The sequence below is a fragment of the Rissa tridactyla genome, chromosome 6, assembly GCF_028500815.1.
Source record: "Rissa tridactyla isolate bRisTri1 chromosome 6, bRisTri1.patW.cur.20221130, whole genome shotgun sequence".
Lineage (NCBI taxonomy): Eukaryota > Metazoa > Chordata > Aves > Charadriiformes > Laridae > Rissa > Rissa tridactyla.
The window spans coordinates 15,572,244-15,599,261 of record NC_071471.1 but is presented as its reverse complement, the minus strand read 5'-3'; the positions used below and the strand labels follow the sequence as shown (position 1 = coordinate 15,599,261).

The 27,018-nt window shown below is 42.1% G+C and overlaps 1 protein-coding gene across 4 annotated transcripts in view; it reads left to right on the top strand.

Moving 5' to 3' along the window:
- The window catches only part of FARP2 (FERM, ARH/RhoGEF and pleckstrin domain protein 2), an 89,058-nt gene that overhangs the window by 47,072 nt on the left and 14,968 nt on the right, over positions 1-27,018 (top strand). For 3 of the 4 annotated variants that reach the window (XM_054206041.1, XM_054206040.1, XM_054206043.1), the window contains exons 9-15: positions 181-276; positions 1,675-1,838; positions 1,983-2,051; positions 3,179-3,236; positions 3,935-4,175; positions 17,658-17,836; positions 25,738-25,827. In XM_054206041.1, the coding sequence (XP_054062016.1) occupies positions 181-276; positions 1,675-1,838; positions 1,983-2,051; positions 3,179-3,236; positions 3,935-4,175; positions 17,658-17,836; positions 25,738-25,827 (897 nt within the window). The remainder of the gene's footprint in view (positions 1-180; positions 277-1,674; positions 1,839-1,982; positions 2,052-3,178; positions 3,237-3,934; positions 4,176-17,657; positions 17,837-25,737; positions 25,828-27,018) is intronic. The other variant, XM_054206042.1, reaches the window with a different exon arrangement.

The following is a 27,018-nucleotide window of genomic DNA, read 5'->3' as shown; positions in this document are numbered from 1 at the left end:
CCTGTTCCTGTACTGAAAGATAAAATTGTTTAAGGGAATATTGTCACCAGAAATAAAAGTCCAACAGAATGGCTTGGGGGGTGGTGTGTGCACGCGTGCACGTGTCTGCCTGCAGCAGAATTTTGTTTGCTGCTCTTCTGAAACTTTTGCCAACTTGTAACTGTTGTCATTTTAATTCAGGGTAACACGAAAATCAATACCTTCAACTGGTCGAAGGTCCGTAAACTAAGCTTCAAGAGGAAAAGATTTCTTATTAAACTCCACCCAGAGGTCTGTGTAAGTTTTACTGTAATAGTATGATGGTCAGTGTTGAAAAAAAACCGCGTATACTTAATTTTATGATGAAAAAGTCTGGAGTTTGTAGTTTTATAAAACAACTTCAGTGGGGTAGGCTTGGCTTCATCATTCCAGTAAAAATCTTTCCTTTTTTACCCCGTGTCTGTTGTCTGAGGTTTTTAGGTTGCATGAATCAGACTCCATTTATCCTTGACATAGACATACACATGTGTAAATGTAAGATGGGGGGGGGGGGAAGGAAAACTAAGTATTTGATACATCCTGCCTCATTACTTTTACTCTGAAAAAGTTACATTTAATTTTTCCCTTGGATATAAAAGGAAGTTAATACTCTTATGAGCTCTTTGATCCGTTATCGTTAAAATGAACAAAGGTAACTTAAGCATTGAAATAGCAAATCTCTGCTGTTCAGGCAAAAAAGTGTTAGGGAGTGCTTTTGGCTGTAGCTCCTTAAACAAACACTATAATACACTCCTGGTACAAACAGTGATTGCTTTATATGACTGTTTGCTCCAGGAACATGTTGAATATGTGCTGCTCAAATGAAAAATCTGGTTGAGAGTTCCTTGATTCAAATGAGAATAACCTCATACACCTCAGGAAAGAATAGATATGGCTGAGGTTATATTGTTGGAACTTAATTTTAGGGACTGTGTGATTACTCCTGCTACAGCATTATCTCTTTTGTAGGTATGTATAGCAGAGCATTATTTTTCATGCTTGGCTGATTTACAGTAGATGTTTTTGACTGCAGATATCATCAAAGTTGTTGCTTCCACACTGTATGACTAGATTACATTCAACGCAGGGTTGTATTAAAATGGGGGAGAAGAGTTTGGACATCAAGGAAACCTGAAGGGGGACACGCTGTCTGCATGTGTAGTAATGTGTCTCACAAAGAGACCCACAGAAATTTCACAAAGAGACCCACAAAGAAATCCACAGAAATAACTGTACACTGACATACACAGTATTTTCCAGTCTCGTCTAAATTTTAGGAAGTAAGACAAGCATCAGAACTTCTAAGGAAAAAGTAGTTTCAAATTGCTACTATTTCACTTAAATATTTTTAATTTATTTTAAATTACTAGCTTCATGATCCATATTTCTTAAGGTGGATTATATTGAGCATGTTTCTAAAGTCAAGTGCATTTTAAACATTTTTACAATTTCAAGGTAAACAAATATTTTTGAAAGCTATTAAAGTATTTAAACTGCATTCAGAATTACTTCCATTGCGTTAAGGCGTATGTGAAGTGACTTAGCAGAATACCCATCTCACTGGGGTTCAGCCTTTTTGTTGGCACCTGTTTGTACTTTCCTTTTCTCCTCTATTGCTATTTTATGTGCTTCTTAACTTTTATGTTTTGTTCCCAGGGCCCGTATCAAGATACGCTGGAGTTTCTTTTGGGAAGTAGGGATGAATGTAAAAACTTCTGGAAAATCTGTGTTGAATATCACACGTTCTTTAGGCTCTTTGATCAGCCAAAGCCAAAGGCTAAAGCAGTGTTCTTCACCAGAGGGTCGTCATTCAGATACAGGTAGGGAGAAGCAACAGATTTATTAAAGCTGAATTCCTTATATCTTAGAAAATGAGAACAAAAGGAAAAAGCATTCTGAAGTCATTCCATCTGTAATTCTCACCCACTGTGTTTCATAACGTTTGTACTTTTGTGGGTTCACAGTGGACGAACACAGAAGCAACTAGTGGATTATATTAAAGACAGTGGGATGAAGAAAACCCCATACGAAAGGTAGGTGCAAATAATTTCTAAGGTGAAAAGTAGTTGAGACTTTCACAGTGCCCTTATTTCCTAAATTGCAGCGTTTCTAAATGGTGCTGGGAGGTATGGTCATTTGCTGACTTCTCAGTTACTAAGGTCTACCTCACATTTAAGGTAACTGGACTAAATGTAAAAAAATTTATAATTTTGTGATGACGTAAAGAAGCTTAGGAAAGTTTCAGTACTGCATTTTAATGTCTGTAGGTAATGTGTGACTTGACCATCTAAAAGTTCATTATGTTTCAAAGATTCACTGAAATTAGCGAGGACTTACCTGTATGTCACTGTAGCTATGCAAATAACCGGTGGCAGAGCATGTAATTGAACTTGAGATCCGCAAGTCTGAAACTGTGACCTTAAATACTCATTCATTTCTAAACGTATAAATAAATAAATTAACAATGTGCCTTTTCATTATAAAATTGTCATTTACTTATTTGACTATGAAACCATCCTGCATGGGAAGTTCCTCATAGTCTTTCATCTGAAAGATTATGGGAACTTCATAGGAATTTTTTAAAAAATTTGCATTAATCTACTATTAATAAATATTTTTAATGTCTTGGACTCCAGCCGAGCTCCTTTTCTGTATGAAAGATTGATTGTCTAGTAAATCATTGACATAGAATGAATCTAACCATGAGTGTGATGCAGGATACCACTTTTTGGAAAATATGCCATAAATGATATGGTTAATTGAATTGTAAGTTGTTGGTAAAATTGTTACAGATTAACTCGTTCTGTTTTTGAAGCGGTTCATTTATAGATGTTTGTACTGATGACAAAGGAAGACGTTAACTAAGTGTGCTATTTAGTCTAGCCTATTGCCCCACGTTGCTCTTGAGTTCCTCTTCAGTGGTATGAGTGATCTGGATCTTGTTTTATTCCATTTTCTGTACGTTTCTCACTCTTGTGTTGTTTAATTTAGTGCTCTTGTGACTTTTTAAATCTTGAACTAGTTGTTAACAAAACATGATAAAATACAGCTTGAAATGTTTCTGTTGGCTACTAATTCTAGTGGAAATAGCTGAGTGGGGAAGGGAGAAGGCTGATTCATGTCATGGAAACTCACTCACAGGATGCTCTCTGTTCTGCAGGAGGCACAGCAAAGCCAGAGCGTCCACTCGCGCTTCGAACACCGATGTGCCAAAACAGGTCAGTTCTGCAGCACTCCATCCTGTAGTCGGGGAGGCTGACAGCCAGCTTTCCAAGGCGACGGTGAAGGGAACGCGGTCTGCGTGAACCATTTGTCTGGAATCGCTTTCACTGTTTGATCTTTGTCCCTGATGCACGTTTTTTCTTCTTTTTGCGGGTGGTATCAGTTTTGATAGTTGTAGCCAATGAGTAATATTTTCCTTTTTCAGTTAAGTTCAGCTTAACCGAAAAGCAAATGTCATAAGTTCTAGTATGTTATTATTTCAGAGGATTGGTTTGTCTTCAGGTCTAATTGCTTTCTGTAGAAGTCTTGAGGTCATTGTCTAGATGCCTTCTACAGTCAGTGGCAAGAAACTGGTGTTTCACCAAATGGGCTTGCTTTACATGCAAGAGGTTAAGGAAGCATCACGGGATTTTGCTGTCTTTGTTTTGTATTACTTTCTTTTGTGGATGCTTTTTCAGCAGAGGCTATAAAATACATGGATTTAACTTTCCGTACAGTTATCAGAATTCAGGAAAAAAGAAAATCCATCTTACTGGGGATGCTGGATCTGTTCGTGTGTGGAGTGTTTTGTTTGCTGGAAAGTGAAGTTTTGAAGCATGTATTCCTTCTGCATCAGGAACTGGATGTTGCATTTGGTTTTATGTATTATAAAAATATTTTTATCTGTTGTGTTTCTACTTTTTTTTCCTCTTAGAGTGTCCCATTCACTGAGGGCTTGAGAACCCCAGGGTCTCCTGCCTCAGCAGCTGCCCCCTTCCACTCAGTTCACTCATCGGCCACTCCTACTCCTGTCCTGCCCATCTTTGCAGAAGCCAGCCCTTCCTCTTTGGACCCCCGAGCCTCGTACACAAGGATTCCAGAAAAAAACACTGCAGCGCCAGCGGAAGAAGCAGGGAGGAAACTGATGCAGCAGCCTGGATCTCCCATGCTCCAAGGTGTTGGGTTTGGTAGTGTTGCAGGAAACTGTAACCCTACTTGTCCTGTTGTTGAGAGTGCTTGCGGTTTAGATGTAGATGTAGAGAAGAGTAGTAAGGAGAGCAGGGCTGCTGTTTGTAAAAATGACAATGATGAGGATGACTTTACCACAGGTGTTTTTGTTGCTGAACAAGAGCGTCAGCACGGCAGTCGGGGTGCCCCTCTTTTCACGTTGACAAATTCACAGTTACAGGTGTCAGAGGAATTTATTGATGATGACCCAGCAGAAATTTCCTTTTTTGCTGGGGGCTCTGAGGCATTTTCATACGTGTACAGTGGTTTGGAGTTGAAGGGCTCTGATTTTTCTAAGTGTGTGTCAGAGTCGCCTGGCTTAACTACAGATACCCTTCAGCAAAACGCAGCCTCTTCTCAGTCAAGCCCTGACAGGTACTCAACCGAAGCAGTAGATATGAATATGGAAGATGAGTTTGAATTTGAAGAAGGAAGCGATTTTAACGGCAATGAGAGACCATCAGATACCTCGGAGCTGTTTGAGGTGAAGGCACAAGCAAGCAGAATGCAAAGCCTCCTGAGCCCATCCGAAACAAGTTCGCTCATCAACAACCGCTCTGAGAGCAGCTCCCTCAATAATTTGCCGCTGAACGGTACATCCTCCCTGCACACCTACAGCTCTGCGAACCATTCGGAGGCCAGTTCTATGGTGAACTTCCCCGCCTACTCAGTCCGCTCTGAGTCCAGCTCAGCCTTTCAGTTCACGGACATTATTGACCAGCTGGAACAGCTGAGCTATCCGCCTACCACCACAGAAGACTCCAGCAGCACAGACACGGACTCCTGGGACTCCGAAACTGCTGTGCCACTGGATGTAAACCTTTTCTTTAGTAACCCTTTTGCTCAAGCCACCGGTGAAAACTTTGCCTTTGATTTTCAGAATAATTTAAAAAATCTCACGCAAGAAGATTGGACAGAGAAGGCACACGTCAATTGATTGATTCTTGATTTTTTTGTGATGGAACCCTCTATGCTGTTCAGACTTTGAAGGCAAAAGGATGTAACGTCAGTCACTTTAAGCAAGAAAACTCTAATCCAGTGGCTGGATTTTAAATCACATAACGTAGCTGATTTTTTAAATTTTTTTCATGTACCTCTTCAGTTTCCCTCAAAGCATCCTAGCTTTGGTGCTGCATTGTATGCATCACACTGCATCCAGAGTGTGTTATACTGGGCTACGATGTTTGCAAAATACTGCATTTAGGAAAAACCACTGATTTCAGAGAAGTGTCATCAACTGCCTCATGCAGACGTCACAAATTACAGTGTAATGAAGGATTTCTTTGGCTATAAACATATCTGTGAGAGTCTGATCTAATATGCTGTTCCTCCAGCACCCGAATGCAACCGTCGCTTTTGCACATGCTTGTTAACAAGCGGCCGCATCTAGTAAATTAGCTGTTTGCTTGCATTGCAGTGAGAGTCCTCATTTGGGGTGTGGTTTTTTTGTTTCCACAATCCAAAAACTGGACAATCTTCACCGATGAAGGAAAGTTTCAAAATACCAGCCTATGCAACGTGTCTGCAGTATACTTTGAAAAAGAAATAACCTGTGTGGTAGTTTAGAAGAGGGAACGTGTACGCAATCAAATGAAAATAGCAATCACCAAAACTTCTTGTGAAGACAATCATTGTATTTTCTGACTTCAAAGTGCCTTCAGCAGTCCAGAAACAAATAAGTGCCCTTTTGCTTTGCAGCGGTTTGGAGATACATGCATAGACTATAAAAGCACTTAATCCCCATTGCATTTTGTCTCACCTTCTTTTACTTTATTTAATCGCTCTGCGTAAAAATGCTTACAAACTAATTCATAAAAGTGTCCTTTATCTGTGGAAGACAGGTGGTGGTAAACCCGGTGATAGCTTTTACTTTTTCTTTAAAATATGGGCTGTATTCAGAAAAATACCGTAATCTTTCTGAGAAATTGAGGTGTTCGGAGGAGTGAATACTGCAGACAACACTTAGAGCTTCACTGCTTTTGTAAGTTTTTTTTTAGTCGGGTGACTTTGATGTGAGACTTGATCTGTAAATTTAAAGCGTAATTGAAAAGACAGTTACTGAACTGGTCACGTCAGATTTAGCAACATTGATTGAGGTGAAACAGTAGAAGTTGTGAAATGTCCTTCCTGTCTGCCAACCTGATGAATTGGGGTGTGAAATTCTGAGCTTCAGCTCCTAATAGCATTTTTTAGAGTATTTTGCTTCTATACGAGCAAGAATATGAAATACGTACCATCTGACTGAAACCTTGTGATGGAAAGCGTCATCTCCTTCAGCTGTTTAGTTTTGGGGTTCCCTGTTGCCCGGTTTTCGGTTCTTTGCAGAGAGAGTGCAGTACTAGCACAATCAACGTCTCCAAAATAAGCAGCTTACAGTTACAAGCATAACTGTGTGCTCAGTGTTATTCCTATCAGTTTTCTTAAATGTGGTCTTGATATATCATTAAAAGGCCTTTACTCAAACCTTTAAAAAATACTATTATTTCTCAAAATTCTGATAACTAAAACTTCAAGGGAGTTCCTCTCAAGGTACGATAGAACACGAGGAAGTAAAACCTCCTTTAGTCACCCATTTCTTCTAGTTCAGTTTTTACCAAAGTGTGATTATTCTTCCCAGCACTTGCTTTTATATTGTGGTTATTGCGTTTGAGTGGAGTCGCTGCTGTTCCATGAGAAACCTGGCGCCTTTGCCAGTGGCAGGGAAAATCAAAGCACATTTAGGACAAAGTGTTAGTTTGGACCTACAGGAATGTACAGCAGTTTGGTTGCTCTCCTTTTGTTTGTAAGAGCTGTACAGTTTTGGTTGGTTTTTGTTTTGTTTTGTTTTGTTTTTTCTGTTGAATGTGTGTTCTGGCTCTTCATGTGACTTTGTTCATACCTGTGGCGACGATGTCGTGGATGCGTAAATGTGACATTTCTAAATAGGCACTTGGAGGAGTTGCACAACTTCAGTTGTGTCCAAAGCTGGTACCTCTAAGTATGTTTTAGGCAGTTTGTCTGATTTCCTTCCCACTAGAAAAGAAAAGGAAAAACATAGAAAAAAGACTTCTGTTTGCAAACTCTCTTACAGCTGGTAGAGTCAGGGACAAATACGGAGATAAAGATTTAGAGGAAGGCTGTTAATTTAAAAAAAGAATCAGGATTCAGCTATTTACATACAACTGTCTCTGCCTTTGTTTCATGTTCCATGCCTCGATCACCAGCATTCTCTCTAGATGTTTTAGAATTGCTTACCACGGGAATAAATCCAACTAAATTCTCTAGGTTTTCAAAAGATCTTAGCAAAAAGAGAGAAGGCTCACCAATACGTTTTCGTGCAATGCAGTTAATTCAAAAAGGTGTCTTCAGTGTTTTTCTAATATTTTGCAACTATGCAGATCTTTTATTGGCAATTTTAAATCTCAGGGATTTTTATTTAAGAAAAAAAAAGTTATACTAGTCTTAATGTTATGCCCCTTTTGTTTTCTAAAGGAATGGGAGTGACTAGGATCTCGGTCCTTTAGCTTAGAGCAAGATGTGTGGAGCCACAGGTGAGGACGGGGCAGTGGGGTGGGGAGAGCTTTTCCCTGGGTACGAAGCTGTTCAGATGAAGGTTTTAATTACAGGTGTCACCAAGAACACTGACCTTCACGTCATCCAACTCCCCTCTATACCTGCGCTTGGGATGCTTGTGCAAAGACAGTGCTGCTCAGCACCTTCGAGGTGATACCCCTTGCCGGGGTTGCACCCCGCGGTGTACTTGCAGCTTGTGTGAGAGTTCAGTGCTGCTGCCTGCGGCCCTGCAGCCTGCCTGTTGTATTGGTGGTGTTGCTAATTGATAGCATATAGCTGTCGTGGTTTCTTTCGGGGCTTTTTTTGATTTTTCAAAGCTATATGGTTTCTGAGGATGTAGTTGAATGCTTGGCTCTGTTGTTTTATTCATGGTTTCCCAGAGGAGGCACAAAAGAGGACAAAATTTAGTTCGTAAATAGTGTTTGTATTATAGCAAGAAAGCTGTGAGAAAAGGTTCTTCATCATTTCCTCCAGAGGGCTAAGTTCAGATTCACTTTCCAATAGAGACGGAGAGAAAAACAGCCTGCCTTCAGGGGAACAGGATGGCTCAGTGCTTCACCATGAACTCAAGCACAAATCGTGAGTTGTTTTAGTGCATGAGAGCCATGCCAGGCATCCTCTTCTCCCCTAGCAGGAGAAGGCAAGAGAAGGAAGGGCTTCCCGTTCTCTGTCCATAGTGTTTTTCTTTGGGTAGCATAAGGGAATTGGTGAACTTCAGTGCAGTGTGGTTATGTCCCGAGTACCAGTGATGCTGCTAAGCTGTCAGTGTTACCCCTTGCAGTTTGGTTTGGTTTGGTTTTACACTGTTGATACTACTAAAGCTTAGTTCCTGGTACTGATTTCTGGTTTTTTTTCCTGAGCACACAAGTTTTCTTTTCAAGAAGGTGTGTAGTATGCTGGCAGGTGTGGAGGTGGTGCCAGCCACCTAACTGAGAGAGCTGGGACTTTTGCAGACCCCAGGCAGCGAAAGCTGCTGCAGGAATCACATGTCATAAAACAGGGGAGAGATTACATAGGAAAAATCAGAAGATGTTTGTTGAGCATCCCATGTGTGCTCGCCTGGCGAAGGCAGCGTTTGAGGAGCTGTGGTAGGAGCAGATGAAAGCCTAGGTGCAAACCTTCATTTGTCCGTGGCAAGTGAGTGGTCATCCTCTCCTCCCCCCGACACTGTCACTTCTGCAGGTAGGTTCTTTCACGTTTGCTTTCTGCCCTCATCTGTGGGAGGCTGGGGGGACATATAGAGGTATTTACATTTCTCGTCAATGTACAGATTTTACTGCCATTTTTTCCAGTATGGAGAACCACTGGGGTTTCCAGGTTTGTCCTCCTGCTCCAGACTGCATCCACCAGCTGTTGCGGTGGTAGCTGAGTGAGGGGAACATGCCGGAGCCATCGCTCCTGCTCCTCAGTGAAATAGGGCTGCTTTCCGTCCTTCCACTTCTCTGTTTTCCTGTTTTAGCAATTACCTGCAGCCATAGAAAGCAATGTCAATATTAGTGGCTTTTCAAAATGAGTTAGGCTGAAGGGTTTAGCTCTCTTTTGGTACTCAACTTGCGCATTGCACTGCGACTAAAAGACACTAAGAAATGCGTGTCTTGAGTGGGTAATTTAATCTGCATCTGTAGTCCCATATGTGTATATTTACAACCATTCTACGCTTAAACACATTTATTAAACGTAAAGCACTACATCAGAATTTTTGATATTCCTGTATGCAGTTAGTGGAACTCTTTTAATTTGCACAAAAGACAGGTCATAGAATATTCTCTGACCTATCCACCACCCGGTTAAACATTGGTAAACTTTACTAGCCTATGTTATCTATTTTGTGTAGACTTTGTAATTTTAAAGTACTCATTCATTATTCAAGTAATACATGCTGTATATTTCCCAGGACTTACCGTATTTTATTTTAGGATGGAATAAGGCGATGTATGATCCGCTCTTGACTTTCACTTGACTTTCCAGTGATTTTCAGAGTTGCTGAATAATACCAAGTATTGATCTCTCTTCTCCTGCGTATATTTGTATTGTGGTTGTAGGTGATTTTGTTTAAGGGATTATTTTTTCTTTTTGGTTGGTGGCTTGGTTTTGGTTTGGTGCTGGGTTTTTTTGTTTGTTTTGGTGGCAGTAGTTTTTGTTTAGTTACCCTTGATAAGGGTAAGACTTCATGGAGACACTAATAAAAGTCATTACAATTTTATGATTTTTGGTGCAAACCTGTTGGTAAGTCATTCCCATTATTGTCATTTTACAAAAAGTTCTAAGCCATAATTTTCCAGTTTCGATTGAATGAATGAGTATACAATACAATTTTCATTGTAGTCATTAGCTGTCATTACCTGTAGTTTTTAATAGACCTTACATTGCACTTGTCACAAATGCTATGTGTATATGTATGGGTATACATATACACTCTCTGTATGAATATGGGGAGACTTCGCAGTTCCAAACATATATCCCCTTCATTTATTATCTGCTTGTGGGCTGTCGTAGGATTACTCCACCGGGTGAGCTGTAGCTTTGCGGGTTTCAAATTTGGAGCGTGGTTAATTGGTTTGTGGGGAAGGTGTTGCTATAAATTTTCCAAAGCCACAGTGTTCCCTGTTGTTTGAATGCTAAAGGCTCAGATGGCAGCCGATGGTGTGCCTTGCGACAGCCCTGCAGGTGGGTGAGAAACGCCGAGATGCCTGTTCATCGATACGTACAGGGGTACGCGTGCCTTGGTTAGAGTGACTCCCCAGTTAAATAGGTGCTACTCTTTTCAGGAGAGGATTACGTTAAGAAAACAAAAGAGGGCTGGGATTTCTTAATTGATCTCTTGAACTTTATACGGTAAATGTTTTATTGAATTACATGTTGGGGTTTTTAATATCTTTGTGTCTGTTCAGATTGCCGGTTATGAACCTACAGATTTGTACTAAGTCATAATTTTAATTGTTTATGCAATAAAATAAGGAAAACTTTTATATAAATGACAACGTGGGCTTTTTAGCTTTATTTTTCGTTACCCTTGTGTTTGAAATAGAATAAATATTTGTTCTTGTAGCCAAGGCATCTTAGAGTTTCATTACCAGTTTTGTCCAGGCAGTTTTCCTCCTGTACCCCTTTGTTGAAAGTAGAGCACAAGCTGGGGCAAATATCAGTGTGTGGTTTTCAAATTACTGTTTTGCACAAACTTTTTGTTTGGGATACAAATGGGACTAAAAGTTCAGATTCCATTATAGGAATTATGTTTTTTGTGGAGACGTTTTCTTTTTCAAATTGGGTATGTCCCTTGAACTCTCTCCTGTATATTGGTTTTTATTGGAAGCCTGTCCTTTATTGTAAACATAGGGTATGGAGGCAATTGCATATATTCTAGGTTGAAAGTTCTCCTTCAGGAGTCTGTGAGTCTGTGACCAATGTCTGGGTAAATCGTCTTTTCCTGAATCACATAAATATTTGCTTTAAAAAAAAAAAAATCAGTAGTACTTGCATAAGTAAATTGAGCCGGTTTCTGGGCTAGTTTAAATTGACAATTTTACTCCAAAAAACTGCTTTTTAGCCAGCAGGAATTACTCTGCTTGCAGAATCGACTCTGACTTCCTTTTGAACATCAGGAGATTTTAGAACATAGAGTGTTATATTACTTTATTACAGGGATTGAATTTGATTAACTTTCCTTTGATTGTTTGTGTTGCAAAGTTAAACCAATTTTGCACAGACTTAAGGAAAATATGTACCTGACATAAAGAGGCGATTTAGGTTAATACTCTGACCATTCATTTCAGCGATGCTGCAAACAGAGGTTTGTACAAAGTCGTAGTTTGAGCACAGACAGGTCAAAGCTATCAATACAGGATAAAGAGATGTCTGTTTGACACTGTGACAGTACAAAACTTTACAGTCTGCAGTATAGAACCACAGACACATGTTCTTTCTTGCCTGGAAACAGCGTAGCCTTTACAAGGGGGGAGGAACGTGGCAAAAGAAGGGTGGTCATTTCAGATCCTGGACATATAACCGTAAAACCGAGACCAACGTTAGGACTCTCCTACAGTATCACGTGTAGGTGTAACTTTACAGGTACATACGGTTTCACTGGGACATGTGCCAAGTGCCATAACCATGTTCTAACGCTTAATGTCATCGGTACCCATCTGAGTGTAAGACAAAGAAATCTGTGAATTTAAAGTCTCTTGGATGATTTTTTTTTCCGGCTCTTAGATAATTTTTTTTCCAAGATGTCTCAACTATCTGTTGTTACTTTAAAGGGAAGATTTGCAGGGGAAAAATGTATTAGCTGTGATATTTTGAAATAAGGAAGATAGGGGTTATTCCAGGATTTCAGTTGTAGTCCGTTAGCTTCCAGAACATTTTCAGTCTAGAAATAATAATTTGGTCTGTGCATGCGATGGGTTCAGCCGGGCATTGGGCAGGAGGGGGCTCTGAACGGGCTCCAGTCATCTTCTGGTCAGCCACTGCAGGGCTTTAGTGTAAGAACCTCGTCTGTTTGAAGTAGCAGTGGTGGTAGTAGTAGTAGTAATAATAATAATAATAATAAAAAAGTTACATCTTCAAAGGGAATCAACCAATGAAATGCTAGGGACACTCCCTTCTGATAAGGCGTCAAATTGCTGACATTTGAACCTCACATAAATTTTAGTACATCCAATAACGCTCTTTGCTATTGGTATGCCATTTTTGTTTTCTGACTTTGAATTGTTTTAAGCATTCAAGCGTAAAGCTTACAGAACCAATATTTGCATTTTATTTTTGTCACGCTTTGCACTCAAATCTGGCTTTATGTGTAGAGATGGAATTTAGTTTGAAGAATGGAAATATCCTCTGAAAAATAACTGAGAAGGGAGGCCAAAGGCTTAGTATCTTATTATCAGGTTTGTTATCTCAGTGTAAAGGCAAGTGAAGTCTGCTTCTACTTAATTTTTTAGTAAAAGCTAATCCATATTAATATAATTAGCAAAACCTGTATTGTGATTAACTGGCCTAGTCCCCTAATCAAAGCTTTTACCATTTAAAATTGGATTAATCTGGAAGGAAAGCCCACAAAGCTGTAAGCTGTGTGCTTCTCTCTTTCTGAAACAACAGCTACCCAGTGATCTTGGTAATACAAGGTATGACAGAACCTAGATTTGATACTTCAGATCCGAAAAATCAAACTCTCCTCTTTTCATTTAGCATCACCATGGCCGCAGTGATTTTTTTTCTAAATTTTTTTTTTTAGTCCAGATTCTGCCTTGGACCTGGATCACCTCCCTATACCTGCTGGAGCTGAACGTTTCCCATAGACCAGAATTTTTCCAAAAGAAACAGAATTTTGCTTTGCACTTCTGGAGGTGTACAGTACTGACAAGGGGGTGGTGGGGAAAGGCAAAACTTCTGAGTGTCAGCTGACATGCTTCTGAAGGCACACAGGAAAATGAGATGGTGGGTTTAGCGTGACAGTTTTCCAGAGCCACTTTTAAAATTAAAGCTGCAATTAAAACTCAGATACACAATTTTAAGTCTCCCCCCCCCCCCCATTTCCTTTTGTGAGAGTTCAAAAGCATGAAATATCCTTTCCCTTAACTATTGTAAAAGTATGCTTCATTTTAGCTTGGTTTATAACCAAAAAAAGGAAAAAAGTCTTAGTGTGTGTATGTACATATATATACACACATATATATGGACATCTTCTAGTAGTTTATCACAGTAAAGGCATCGCACAACTGATTTCAGACAACAGAAATTTAGAGGCTCCTGATGGTTCAAATGATAGAATTTAGTGCTGCGGTTAAGAAAGTAATCTAGCAGGTTGTACTCCTCTTACTCATTTTTTTCTTTTTGCAGAAAATAGTTGTAATATTTCATGTATCAGTTCCTTTTTACTCTCATAGCTTGATCGGGGAGGTGGTTTCATCTCCCTAGCATGTCGCCTGCTGCTGTTCCTAATGTGGGACCAAAACTGGTTTATGCTAACGTAGTAAATGACATGTCAGAGTTAAAACCTGGCTGCTTTGTGCTTTCTTCCTTGCTTTCTCTGGCGTTGCTGATTGACGTCAGGTGATAGTTTTCCAAAATTTTCTTTCACTACCCACACCTCTGAAGTTTGCAAGTGGTAAAGAAGAGTATTCCCTGTGAAATGCCTGACAAGGGTAGAGAAGATCTCTGCTGTATTTCCATGAGCAAGGCAAATAAGAATAGATTTTGGATATAGGACACTAAATAGATGTATTGAGGGGGAAAAAAAAAAAAAAGGGCACCCAAAAAACCAACTGTATGTTAACTGTAATATTGTCAGTGAGAGGAATGGGATTTGAGTACTCTTGAAGAAAATACAAGGTAAGGTCATGGTACAGCAGCAGGCCAGCTGTAGCAGCTGGCTGAAGGTTGGTCTGTGATCCCATAATGAACTTCTCATTCTAAACATACTTCTTTTTCAAATTTGAGTATGAACCTTCACGTCTGTATACACTGAAGATCCTCTCAGTAGAATGTAGTGTGGACAAACGTTTTCATTAAATCATAGTTTTATATATTAGCTGGAGGCTTTCACATTTTTATGCCTGGACAAAAGAAGAGGCAGCATAAACAATGATAAACCAAATTGAGAATATTATACAGTAGCTGTGAAAGATAAGGTTAGCATCCTCATGGAAGTCCATAGCTGTGTTCATGCAAACTACAGTGCTTTTGCAATTTTTTACTGTTAGACTTGATTTATTATTTTTTTTCAATTATTAGCATGCTGGTCTTTTTATGAAACTGTTGTTTTGTTTGCTGTGGTTATACGTGGATACGTGGTTATAGCTACATAAGAAGTATTAGTATTCTTAAAGATCTTTGAATATGCGGAGTTACACCGAACTGTCACGTTTTTTGATTTTTGCATTGAGTTAAGTGCATTTGCGTGTGATGTGAAAGCAGAAATTGGTCACGTACAGAATGCAGCCGTGTCTGCGAGGGTCTGGTTTACATCGCTGAATACCGGTGTCATTGCAAGGACACTCTGACTCCTGCTTACTGCGAGGCCTCCCAGTTTCGGTTGTTTGTGTTAGGACTTACATGTAGAGGACAAATTTCCACTTCATGCAGAGTGTTGAAACATCCCTTTTAATATACCTGGAGGATGCTGGTGCCCGCGGGGCAGGAAAGACCTCAGTGCACCAGGGTGTGATGTCGAGGAAATCATTCACGCATTCTGATCTTCGCACCAATACTTCTACTTAATTAGGAATTTTCTATGTTGAACGGCTGTGGAAGGCAGCAAGTCTTGCTCCAGCTGGGGCATGGATTCTTCCTTTACCATCCTTCCCTCTGGAGAATGGAGAATCGCTGTACATCTTCCCTGTTTGACTGCAAGCTCCCCTCTTGCTGCTCTAGTGGAGAAATACCATTGGATTATGAGAATGAAAATTTCATTGCATGCTTGTAACATCATCTGCCAAGATACGCCATCATATTGAGTGTATAGCAAACATTTAAACAAATGTTAGCAACAAAGCTAGCCCGAGCTGCTGCACGACATTTTAGAGTCCTTTCTCGAAAAAGCGTATTTTGGAAGTCACATGAACCACGGAAAGTCCCCTTGCAGAATTTGCCGTTTAAGTTGACAGCCCATTACAAGTTGCAGCTGTAGCAGCTCCTTCCTGAATTCTTTATGGCTTTCATCCTGCCGGAACAAAGAGCAGGCTGCAGGGTGTCCTCCTGTATGGGCGTGCTGGGGAAGGGCGCTCCTGCCCCGCAGAACGGCGGGGTGTTTGCGGCCGTAGGTTGCCCCCTCCCAGGCTCGGGCAGTGGGGATGCCCTGTGCTTCTGCATCGGGGCTTCTGGAGGAGCTGAACGTGCCTCTCGTTTTCCTCAGTCACTCCAGCTTTGGGCAGTGGGGTTCTTGCTGCCACATACAAAAATGAGCAAGTGTTTGAAATGAATTTAACAGCCAGCTTGTTCTGTTGGAGGTGATAAAAACTAGAACGACTCCATTGCCGTAGGCAGGCAGCGGAGTTTGGAGCAAATTACATCCTTTCTGTTCCCCTTGTATCTGAACATTAGGTCTGTCCAGAAGCAATTCAAGTTACACGGTCTGGAACATGTAGCTACATTGTGTTAAATTCCGAGAATTTAAAGAAGCTCCTCACCCCTGTAAACTTGCAGCTTATTTATTTTTAAGCTGTCATTTCAGCCTCCCGTACAAGTAGAAGCAAACTTCCAATAAACTCCTGTCCCAGTATAGGTGAAACAAATGCCAGATGTTGTTGCCTTCCTGTGCTAATATTAAAAGCAGTGGGAATGAAGAAAATGCTCAGGCAGAAACAAAAATCTGCTCCGGAATGACTCTGCTTGACTAGTGTATTAATAGTTAACTCCGCAGCCTCGATGATCTGAATCTCTTCCAGGTGACGGAGTGCAGCACTGTTTAGCTTCCTGCATTTGTCAATGTGAAAACACCCGCCTGGGCTCCCGCGCCATTGTCACGCTGCCGGCGCCTTCCAGGGGTTTTGCTTCCTGAGCAGGAGAGCAGCGGCTGCTCCTGCCAGGACTGAGTCCAAAGCTCCTGGCTCCTCCAGCACGGGTGTCCTGTGTCTGTGGCGAGACATACTAGATACCTACAGCAGCTGATTTTTTTTTTTTTTTTAAAGCCTTTTGGGATGATTTTGAAGTAATGTGGGAACTGATGAGTTGGCATTTTTGGCTTCGCTGTTGATTTTTCTGTTTGCCTTCGGTCAGGTGATTTAGCCCTTGCTCTCTGCCTCTCATGCATGCCAGATCATGCTGGGGAGGGTTGCAAGCGTGGCTGAGGGTTTGAGCAGCGCGGTGAAAACAATAGATACTGAAGTGCTTGGTACCCGTTCAGTTGCCTGATCTGATGAAGCTTGTCTATTTATCGCAGGGAAGAGCAGAAAAAAAAAAAAAGTTGGCGAGGTCAGTTGGGAGTTCTGTGGGCATAGCGTGAGTAATTGGAGTGTCTGTTGCCTTCGTTTGGTCCCAAAAAGCAGATCTTGAGCCGTTGTTTTCACTGTGAAGCCCTGAGGGGTGTCTGCCTGCTGTTGCTAAGGGGACTGCAGAAGAAGGAGAGCAGCTACCAGTCGTAGGCTTCAGTTCACTGTAATGGTGCCGTATCTGTCAGAAATCTCTAAAGGGTCTAGAAATTAAATAATAATATAGAAGTAAGATTGGCAATTAATAACCTAAAGCAAAGCAGTGCACGCTACTCCTGCTTCAGACAGGTTTTGCTGTGTAGGAGGACTGTGTCCATCAAATTAATGCTCAGTGCTGCAAAATAATTTTCCTTTGAGATCGGTAGATTATTTTATTTGTATACTTAGAAGAGCCAGGAATGAAATCTCTTGCATGCTCCCTTTTTGTATAGCAATGTGTTTTCCTCTCCCATTGGTACAATTTTGGAGATTCCCTGATTTCTGAATGTATTTTTAATGAGCTTTATCTTCTGGAGTGGGGAGTAGCGGAATGATCTGTCCTATCTTCTCCCTGGGGTGAAAAATAATTCTTAACCTTTAAAAGGAAAAATGCTGCATTCTTGTTACTGCAGTATGAGCCTGTGTTGTGAACCCTGCTGCTTCTTGACAAAATCCGGTGGGACTGAGCACTTTTTCCTAGGCACTAAACAATTTATCCTTTCCCTTAAATGCAGTTGTAAAGGTGTCTGTCCTTACTGCATTGCCATGTGAGAGCTGTGAGGAACACTCTGCTATGAGATGGGCACTTAAGTCTTCGGATGTATATGCTTTTTTTTTTTTGTTTTGCCTTTTTTTTTTTAATACTGTGAGATTGCAGCTACGGTTTACATTAACAGTAGGTAATTGTCTTAGATGCACTATCTTTGAAACTAGTTTTTCTCCTTTTCCACTCCATCTTCTCGTTCTCTTCCCACCCAGGCCTCCCAGTGGACCATCCTCAGCTCTCTTCCCTCGTGCTGAAGAGTCCCCTGGGCTTGAATCCAACATTTCAGATGAACTTGAACGCAGCTGGCCAGGGTTCATCTCCTCTTCTGAGTCCTGTCCTCAGTGATGCTGGCAGTGCCAGGGTGGAAGAGGATGATGAAATGAAGCGTAAGGTAAGATAATGACACCACTGGGAATTTACGTAATGAGAAAAGTGATGGTTTCAGGTGAGGAGTTGTGCTTGCTTGTCACTGAATACTGATTGCATTATATTTTGTGTAGAACAGATGTACTTGGTGGTTAGTGTTAAAATCTCCAGTGCTGAAGGTTCGGTCAGGTCTGTGTCTCCCTGTTGTGGCAGGAGTCCTCACTGTCCTCTTCGCATAGGGGTCTTCTTGGCGTCTGCTGATGGGATCACCTCCTGCTGTTTTAGCAGGAACCCCTGCCAAGGGCCCCAGCACGGCATGGAGCTGTGCTCAAAATCTGCCTTTTATACGCCAGAATGGAAACGAGTTCAGACTGGACATTAGGAAAAGGCTCTTCATTCATCACCTCTTCATTGGGAGGATGGTCAGCCCCTGAAACAGGCTCCCCAGGGAAGTGGTCATGGCACTAAGCCTCAGGGGACGTCTGGAAGACGCCCTTAGTTGTATGCTTCAGTGTTAGGCAGTCCTGCAAGGAGCAGGGAGTTGGACTCGATGATCCTTATGGGTCCCTTCCAACTTGAGATGTTCTAAGAGATGTGGCTTCCTGAGATGGGCTGTTTGGGGGAAACAGTTGATATTTATTTGATGTAAAACCGTAGCAGTACACTTGGCGCCTTTTGGGCTGTAACTATTACCTTAGAAAGTAAAAAACCCTTGTCTTTGTGCTGAGACTGTTGAAAGGACGCTCCAAAGCAAGTGAACTGTTCAAGGAGATTCTTGCCAGGGTGGTACACTGAAAGGCTGGTGGGGGAGGTGGCCATCGATTCTGGAAATCAGTTGCCTTTGGCTCATTCAGTATGAAAAATTGTGTCACATAGTGATGTTGGACCTGGCCTTGCCTTTATTGAACGCTGTCACGTTTAACCCATGTCAACTCATTGGACTGTGCTGTCTGTGCAAAGTGCTGCGTGTCACTGATAAAAACGGGTTCTAAAATAATTTCATTTACCAGTGTAGAGAATAGCACACAGCTCACATTTTTTAATATGCAAGATGCATTCTTCTTCCGTTCCTTACTTCCCATGCAGTGTTGCCACAGTCCCTTTGGTCTATCTCACGGTATGTTGGTTCTCCAAGCTATTCTTTCTAATCATCACAGAACCTTTAGAGTGGTCCTGAGGTGTTGCCTCTCACACTGTAGAGTACTTGACCTCAACTTCAGCTTTCTCAGCAGCAGGCATCACAGTGCATCCTCTCACACCCAGTCAGTCATGGGCTTGTCCAGCAGGGCTGGCTGGATCACTGGAGCTGCCTTCGCCATGGCTGAATCTTCTGTCTGGTGAGAGGTGGACAATGCGGTGGCCTTGTGGAAGCTTGGGGATTGCTTTCTGTAAAGAGGGACGCAAAAAATGGCTTTTGTGGGTGCAACAAGTCTCAAAGCAGGAACAACTGTAGCTCTTCAAGATGTGCTTATGTCTAGATGCTGATCTTTAGCCTAGGCTGCTTTCCGTTCTTTCCACTGGTAAGCACTGGTCGCCTTAACTGGGAACTCCCCAACATTACCGCAGAAAGCTGCAAAGTTGAGAGAAGTTCATGTTTTATGATGTGGGAATTTCTTCACCCCCATGTAGAGTTTAGCTTTCACCCTTGCTTTCTCAGGTAATCCTAATTATAAAATGTTTTTGTTCTGGAGGCGATTCCACCTTTAGTCCTTGAGACGTGAGCTTCAGCTCCTCACTCTGTGATTCGGCACCACTGAGCAAGGCCTCTCTGCTGCCGTGCATTGTCTATATCCATATCCTCTTGCACACTGGAATGCTGCAGAGCCTTTGTGACAGAAATAAGTGGTGGTAGTCCACAAATTCTCACCAAGGTCTCCCAGGAGCTTCTCCAGAGTCTTACGTACTCCGTGCAGAAAGCCTCCTCTGGTCTGTGTGGCAAAGCTGACGTACTGCTTCATACTGACATCTGATCATGTGCTTTGGTAAGCAGTGGCTTCATGTGCCTCCGCAGTTTTTCAAAATGACAGAGATGGCTGGATGTCAGTGTGTGATTCAGGGTTTCTTTTTTATCCACACTGCACCACGTTACCAGGCTTTCACAGTGGTTGCTAGCAATAACAAGAATCTGCAGCCGCAGAATCATTGAGGTTGGAAGGGACCTCTTGAAATCTTCTAATCCAGCCAGCTCCTCTTTCTTAACCAGTGACTCCAAGCATTTAGATGCACTCAGGAGAAATAAATGAGTGTGTGCGTATACATATGTTGGCACGTGCATTCATTTTCAGATGTGGATAACAAATTACCAGACTTTGCCTTTGTAGGGCATGGTATATATATTATCTGACAAACTGCGCTCCACAGTACGCTGCATTTCTCCTGGTAAGATAGAGAAGTCCACGTAACAGTGAACTTCTGTGACCATTTTTTTGCAAGCTGCTTTGCCTTGCCTGCTTGCAGAGAGAGAGAGTGAGCAGCCAGGTTTGTTGACTCTTCAGTACTTGAGAAGGATCCAGGACCTTCCATTACAGTGCAAGGAAGGCTCCATCATCCAAACTTCATTCCTTATGGATTCAGTGGCCACACTGTAATCTGGTTTTCTGTGCAGCCTCAAAGAAGAAACCACCTGGTGTGCTCTTTACTCCTGATCTTCTGCTCGCCCCATCCAGTGTTCTGGTTGTCTCACCTCTGTCAGGATCTTCAGAAAAGAAGGTCATGGGCCTATGCTGTTTGCTTCCCTGTGTCTTTGGGTGCTTCTTGGTGCCAGGAGGGGCAAGCTTGCTCATTCTTGTTTTATCTCAGTTGGTGATCCAGAGATCTCTGCTCTGTATACTCTCAGCTGCTCAGGGAACATACAAAAATCTCACCATGGGCAAAGGTGCTACTCAGATTTAGTGCTTCCGAAACTCACTTCTCCCGTGATTGCTCCCGAATGCTAAGGGACCTTTCTGAGGCCTGCGGTGCAGCTCAGTGGAGCTATGTGCTGCAACATGAGAGACACAAGCAGCTCTCAGCGGGACAATCATCCAGGCACTCTTCTCCTGGAGGCTCCAAATAACTGAGCCAGATCGTGCAATGCTGTTAAGAACCACCCATAGTGCAGACGTGGTATGAGTGTGTGCTTGCAGGACAGAGGAAAGTTTAGCCAATAACTGGGAGTTGGGATAAATCTCTGTGTGTTGTTTCCACCCGCCTTCCCCCCAACTTTCAGCCTTGCTGTCTCATTTAGACTTTTGGAGATAGGAGTGCCAAGGGCCATAAAATGGGGCCTTTTGTGCCATGTTGGTTGAGTGGATGTAAGACAGGGCATGGGCAAGGCCAGCCAGTACTGTGAAGATTTGGAAAAGCTTCAGTGATTTGTCTATATGGACATAGCTCAGTATGTAATGCACAGAGCATCACAAAGTATGTCCAGATACAAACAACTTACTCTGTACTAGAGAAGGCTAAGCTTGAAGTCTCAGTTATACTGTGGGCTGGCATTATGAGTTTATAGCTTTGACAGATCAGTCTACTGTTAGTTTTTAACAGATTATTTTTTTTTTTTTTTTAAATGCTTCCTCTCATCTGTCCTTATAACAGGGATAGCATAGCCTGGAAATAACGAGCAGTGACTGCATTGTCTGTCCTAAACGCTGAAGCCCATCCTTTCTGCCTCATTCTGCGACGTCTGATACTTAAGCAGCTTGAGTTCTCTTTCAGGCTGAAACTAATTTGTAAAAGTGAGAATCCTGGAAGGGAACTCTTTTATTGTAATTGGTCTTAAGCTTGGCCAACTTCTGAGACTTCCAAGGCTTTGATGCCCATTCAAAGACAGTAGTTTAAGTGAAACAAACCCAGGCAGAAACCAATGTTAAATTATTTAAATTTAACCAAGTAAAATTTCACAGCAGTTTTACAGCTTTACTGTACAAGAAAAATGTAACCTTACAGTATCACTGTTAATAGAGTTCTGATTTTAAGCGCACTGATCCTGCTGTAATTTCACCTGCTTAATCAGGGCATTTGTATGTAAACTCTTCAGCAAGCTCTTCAGCTCTTTCAGTGTGTACTTTCCACTCCATGCTGCTGTGATGCTGATGTTGCTGTACCGAAACCTTGAGAAACCTGAGTTTTCTTGTTACTTTGCTTTTTTTGAGTCACTCTGTTTTTCTTCCATCTTACTGGCAGATTTCCCCCAGTTCCTTTTCTAATGGAGGTTGGTTGTAGCAACCCACTTTAAAAGAGCATAGAAGCTGGGCTTTTTTGGTGAGTTCCCTCCACCCAGAGTTATTTTTAACACTGCCGAAGTCTGGTCTTCGGTGTGAAAAGTTACGTGTTTTTGTGTGCATGGAAGTATTATTTATTTGTTTATTTCCAGACTTGATAGTTTTGTGACACTGTGATCTAGGTGCAAGGTAGGCAGGAAACTCTTTTAGTCTCATAGTCCTTTATCTTTGGCCTTTATAAGTTCAGAGTAGAGCTCTTCACTCGACATGAGCTGGTGGTATTGCATCTGTTGAGTGTTTGAAGGTTTCCAGGCGGGATTGTGTGTACATAATTCAGTGAAATACTAGATTTTCCAAGTGGGGATATTTGCCTTGATGCCTGCTATGGTTGTAGGAATGTTTTCTTTGGACTTTTGAAGCAGACTGCCTCCTCAGAGAGTTTTTGTATTTATTTTTTTCAGGCATGAACTGATTTTCTTTCATCTTATAGTGCCTGACCAGTAGTGAAGGTGTTTGGCAGAGCCCCTTGTGCACAGGGACAGCCATACCGCTTTTCAGTGCTTCTGGTACAGTGTCTGCCTAGCAGCTGCTGACAGGACTCAGCACAAGGGGAATCAGTTAGGACTGGTGTAAGACCACAAAAAAGAAAATGAAGGGCACTAAATTTCAGCAGGGAGCAATCTGGAAAGCAACAAGAACTTCAGAGTGTAAACAGAAAGTGATGGTGCAGTGAGGAGGGAGGAAGGAGAAGAGGGCAGGCCTGAGGAGAAGGACTTTTGGGGGTGCTGGTGGACAAGAAGCTTAACATGAGCTGGCAATACGTGTGCTTGCAGCCCAGAAAGCCAACCACATCCTGGGCTGCATCAAAAGAAGCATGGCCAGCGGGGTGAGGGAGGGGATTCTGTCCCTCTACTCTGCTCTGGTGAGACCCCACCTGGAGTACTGCATCCAGCTCTGGAGTCCTCAGCACAAGAAGGACATGGACCTGTTGGAGCAGGTCCAGCAGAGGGCCACGAAGATGATCAGAGGGCTGGAGCCCCTCTGCTATGAGGACAGGCTGAGAGAGTTGGGGTTGTTCAGCCTGGAGAAGAGAAGGCTCCAGGGAGACCTTATAGTGGCCTTCCAGTACCTAAAGGGGGCCTACAGAAAGGGTGGGGAGGGACTCTTTATCATGGAGTGTAGCAATAGGACACAGAGTAACGGTTTCAAACTGAAAGAGGGGAGATTTATATTAGATATTAGGAAGAAATTCTTTACTGTGAGGGTAGTGAGCCCCTGGTCCAGGTTGCCCAGAGAAGCTGTGGCTGCCCCATCCCTGGAGACATTGAAGACCAGGCTGGATGGGGCCTTGAATAACCTGGTCTGGTGGGAGGTGTCTCTGCCCAAGGCAGGGGGATGGAACGAGATGATGTTTAAGGTGCCTTCCAACCTAACCATTCTATGATTCTATTCTATGAAGATGCTTGGGAAATGAAAAGCAGCATCTGTGCCTTGAGCTAGCACGCAGTCAGCTGGAGAATAAAGTGGGAACCTGCAGAAGTGCTCAAAGGTCATGAAAAAGGTAATCCATGCAGGCTAGGAAAAGATCGAAGTTGCGGGCACAGTGTGTTTTCACACACGTTCGTGCTGTGTAAGTTTTTAAGGAAGAAACAATCCAGAAAAATATTTTCAAGAGTGGGGAAAAAGCACTCGGGTGAGGATCAAAGCACAAGGTGTGAACTGGGGACAGACAGGGTCCTTTCCAGAGTTCTCACGAATACACCAGGTGGTATATATCGCTTGAGGGTAACTCTTTAAGCAACTGTTTAAATGGGTATGAGATGGTGGAGGGTCCAGTGAGCTGGGAGGCTGCCAGGGCATCCCCAGAGCAGAGAGGCGATGCTGAGGAGAGGGATGAAGCCAGCGGACGCGCATGTGTGCGGTGACGCTGTGCAGAGCTCGCAGCAGGGCCACCTCTGCCATGGCTACAGAGATGAGGCTCCCTGTGATCTCGTGTTGTTGGAGCCTGTGGTTGATTCCATAACCCAGCTTTGTTTTGCCTTGGGCAACTCTATTTTTTTTCCACGGAAGTTAGTTCCTCAAGGGCATTGTGCACTATAGTATCCTGTGCAGAGCCCAGGAGGAGGTGTACACAAAGCTGTGTTACACTAAAAACATACCTCTTAGCGGTAATTCTCATATCATGTAAGAGACTGATGAAGTTGTAGTCCAGCTGGCATGCGTTGTTCCATTGGTTTATAAACAGGGTGTTTCAGGGCAGGTACGAGCCGCAGGAGGAAGCTGGTAAGTGAGGTAAGAGCTGTGTCACCTCGGTCTCCAGGGAGGTCAGAAAAATGATGTCGTATCCTTTGGGAAGAGGCAGTTTGGGAAGGATGCCCGCTGAGGTTCAACAGCATTTTGAGGGTTTATGATGCTACGGTCAGGTAAAGAGCCCAAGAAAAAATAAAAAATACCTGCAGCCAAGATTAGGTAAGACTTTCCGTGACGCCATGTACCTGAGAAGGTACATTAAAGCTAAGAGGATGGTTATGGAGGGAACAGAAGTATGTATGTTGAAGTATGTCCTCTGATTCCTGGGGAGGGGGCTGATGTGTGGGACTACAGTAACTGGCAACTGCAAAGAGGCTGGACAGTTTCCCAAAATTAATTATTTGGGGATACACACCTCCAGGGATTCCGTGTGGCCAAGATGGGCTCAATAGATATATTACTGAGAAGCCAGGAAAATGTCTCCTCCACGAGCAACATTGAGATGGAGGATTTAGAAGCTCTGAGTAGCCGTGCTGACGGCATCTCAAAGTGTCTCTCAAAAGAGGGTTTTTTATTAACTTGGTATGTACAAGGAAAAGGGAGAAATAATTTTCAAAGCTGTGTTACCCTCCGGAGGGACAGAGATGGAGTCCAGATTTTGACGTAACTCAAATGGGTTTGATGTAATTTATTGTCACCAGGCAAGGATTTGGCACAAAACTGCAGCACACCATAGTGAGCTAAGGAGACAAAGCAGCATTTTAGCTTGAAGTGTGATTAGTTCCATAATAATACCTGTGTAATTTCTAATAATGTATGCTTTCAGGCTAACACCGATTTTTGTTCACTGCAGCTGCAGAACATCTCTCTCTCATTCCTTTGTGCTTCCATGTCCGTTCTGTCTTCTCTTTTCTTTACATAGCAGCCCTGGAGCAACCATGCAGCCAACAACTGATGTAGTTTGATTTTTTGGGTGTTCTTAACTAATGAATATGATCTTCAAAGGATTTGAGTAAAAACTGGAAGTGGAAATAGAATAGTTTTGGAAGAGGACTGTGATGCAAATCTGCTGTACTTGGTTTGATTAGAGAAGTATTTAAAACCTAGAAACTTGGAATAACCGTTTCTATACTTTTGTAAAGTGCTCCCTTGATTTTTGAAATGGCAGTTCGTGTGTGTGTGTGTGTGTGTATATATATATATATATATATATATATATATATATACACACAGATATATGAAGTTCAACATATAATTGACATAATTTTTTAATAATCTTGAAATACAAATAGCATTTTATAGTAAAGTCAGTATTTGAGAATATGGTACTGAATACAGAGATGCCCTGTTAGTAATCAACTGCTCCATTTGCACACAGCAAGGGGAAATGCATGTAAGGTTTGAGCTTGTGCTTAGTAATAAATAGAACATATATATTTTAATACTTAATGATTACTGTGTATTCTTTCAGCGCTACCCAACTGACAAGGCATACTTCATAGCAAAGGAGATTCTTGCTACAGAACGGACGTATTTAAAGGACCTGGAGGTTATTACAGTGGTAAGGGGTTTTAACTTACTTTCATGCTTTTTCTTAACAGATTTGTAATTGTTAATTTGGAAAAACTTGGAATTTCTTCCAGGTAACAGAAGAAGAAAGTCCTACGATAAAGCATAATCCATGAGCCATGTAGCTGTTACTTTCCTTGGTCTATAGGCCCTCATGTTGGGAGAGCGGATATTTTCTCTGGGCTTCTATAGTTAGCTCCGATAGCTACATCACATGTCATTATGATGTCTTAGGCAAACTTTTTCTTTAAAAAATGTGAACAGGGACAGCCTAAAAATGTTTTGCATTCAGCTTCAATGATAGTCATTGCTGTCAGCTCTGTTTATAGTCTAGACATCACGTCTGTGGTATTCCTTGTGAAACTTTTCTCTTTGTGCCTTCAGATCATGAGAGCAGATGAAAATTTGCCAAGGGTATTAAGGATCCATAGGGTTTGGGGGAGTTTTTTCTTTTTTTGTTGCTGCTTTTTCTTTCCACTCCTTTTCCCCTCCTTTCACCCGGAGTAGACAAGTGAGTCCTTGTTTGGAGGACAGCTTGGGTTTCCAACTCATTTTCTTTAAGAGCTTTTTGTTCATGTACTCCAGGTTTGGACACTGACTGTTGTGTTTCCATAAGCTATTGTTTTAATTCCACTGAAGAGAAGTTTGAGTCCCTTAACGCCGTATGTCTTCTGCTGAGGTGTTCTCTGTGAGCACCATCTCACTCAAATTCGTCCTACAGCACTTCCTTAAAAGATGGGGGAACATCTGGCAGCTCAGAGGATTTTTGTAATGTTCACATCCCTGACAAGAAAGTGGGGAAACGAAACTGATAAAAAGTGCAGCATGTGACATGCAACCAGATGCCTCCAGCTACCGAGTAACTCGCACAGGGCTCCAAGTTTTATGAAAGAGCAGTTGTATCTGCGTTGAAGTCCAAGCAATGGTGTATCATCAGCTGTGGCAGCCACTCGGTAATTGACTGTAATTTAGAGCCGTTACCATCCATCTCATCATTGCATTAAGAAACATGCTTGTGACCAGAACCAATAATAAGCCTCGTATTTGTAATGTTTGGCAAAGAAAGAAATTACATCTTTTCATCTTTCCCAGATTACATCTTCCCTAAATATTTCTCCTTCCTTCCTGCTGTTTCCCTGTGCACAGACTTTCTCCTCCCCCATTGCTGCAGGAGCAGAAGTTT